This window comes from Colletotrichum graminicola (genome assembly GCF_000149035.1).
Source record: "Colletotrichum graminicola M1.001 genomic scaffold supercont1.13, whole genome shotgun sequence".
Lineage (NCBI taxonomy): Eukaryota > Fungi > Ascomycota > Sordariomycetes > Glomerellales > Glomerellaceae > Colletotrichum > Colletotrichum graminicola.
Genome location: NW_007361017.1, coordinates 956,069 through 957,591, shown reverse-complemented (window position 1 = coordinate 957,591; position 1,523 = coordinate 956,069). Strand labels below are relative to the sequence as shown.

The window sequence follows — 1,523 nt, the reverse complement described above, 5'->3', positions numbered from 1 at the left end:
TTATGTTATTATTTATAATTGATATAATATTTATAAAAATTTTATTATTTACAATGTGATCATCACACCTTTATATCATTTATCTCTGTATGATTATTATTATTATTATTATTATTATGATTTTTATTATTATTCTTATTTTATCCAATTTTGTTGTGTTCGGGAGCAATAGACATGGAGAAAGGGGAGGAAATCAAACCGGATACTAGAAAGAAGGAAGAAGAAGAAAAAACACGCACATACGAGACAGGGGACTAGGAAAAAATCCAGGGTCCATCTACAGCGCCGCAAGCCCGCCCAGCCAGGTAGCGAGCGAGCATACGGATACTGCACCGTGTATGAGGTACAGCAATCCGGCGGCTCTAATCCAACCCGGAAAACCACCGTTCTGCATTCCTTGCATGGATGGCCTCCAAGGGGGGAAGGTGAAAAACTTCATGCCAATCGCACGACTCTCACCCCGTTCCACCCAATCAGATCCCATCTCCCTCCCCCCCCTGTGCACACATCCGTATGCGCCGAGAAGAAGACGACAGTCCGAGGGGACCCTTATCTCGCATAGGAGACGCGGCAGATTACTCCGAGAGCAACGGATAGGCGGTGTAGAAAGCAGCGCATCGCAGCGAGAGTCTATCAAACCCTCTTTCCCTTTTTACTGGTTGGGGGGAGTGGTGGTGGTGGTGGTGGTGAACTGCTTCCGCTGCAACACGACGAACAATCGCGGTTCTCCACCGAAAGCTCCGACGAGAAAACCAACCAAACCCAACTAACCGACCAACCACGAGCTGCGGTCCCCTTTCGAGCCCTGACCTTGAACGCACCGCTCTGTGTGGCCGAGGCATTCCGTTCCGCTCCTCCTTTCTTCACGGACCACCAAGGAAAACGCAAAGCCCACCACCATCGCAACACGACGCACCACCACACAATTGCCGCACGCCCGCCCACCCCTCAACGTCCAACAGCAAAGGAACAAAGCCCACCCCCTCTTCCCGACCGACTACCCTGCACGACACCGCCTACCTCCGTCCATCAGCTCCGCATACCTCGGGCTGTCCGGGAATCCCCCCCTCCCCTCCGCCTCCGAGGTCCCATCTCTCTCTCTCCCTCCCCGGTCTCGCGGGCCGCCACTTACATACGGAACGCGCGGGACCGCAGCCATGCCGGACCACACTTCGAGGAGCTGGTTCGCCGTCCCCGCCCCGGTCGCCGCCCTCTTTCGCCGCTTCCCCCTGGCCGTATATCCCGCCAACGACCTCCCCCTCCGGTCCCCATCCCGCGGCGACCTCCCGACCCTCTACGTCTTCGTCGCCGACGACGATGCCCCGAGGGGCCGGCCGAGCTTCAACCCCTCGTGTCTAAAGTGGCAGGTCCGTCGACACCTTCCCCCTCACCCCCGCTCCCCAATGCGCCGTAGTATCTTTCAGCTAACGCACCTCGCCGTCGAACCGCAGACGTTCCTCAAGATCGCTGGCGTAGAGTTCCGCATCCTCCCCTCGACAAACCACGCCTCCCCCTCCGGCGCC

The 1,523-nt window shown here is 56.2% G+C and overlaps 1 protein-coding gene across 1 annotated transcript in view; it reads left to right on the top strand.

Annotated features, from left to right (window-relative positions):
- Positions 1–1,157: 1,157 nt before the first annotated feature.
- Positions 1,158–1,523, top strand: part of GLRG_04335 (uncharacterized protein) — a gene marked incomplete at both ends in the record, with an annotated part of 1,307 nt that continues 941 nt past the window's right edge. Inside the window, one exon of the mRNA XM_008095020.1 lies at positions 1,158–1,367. Within this exon, the coding sequence (XP_008093211.1) occupies positions 1,158–1,367 (210 nt within the window). The remainder of the gene's footprint in view (positions 1,368–1,523) is intronic.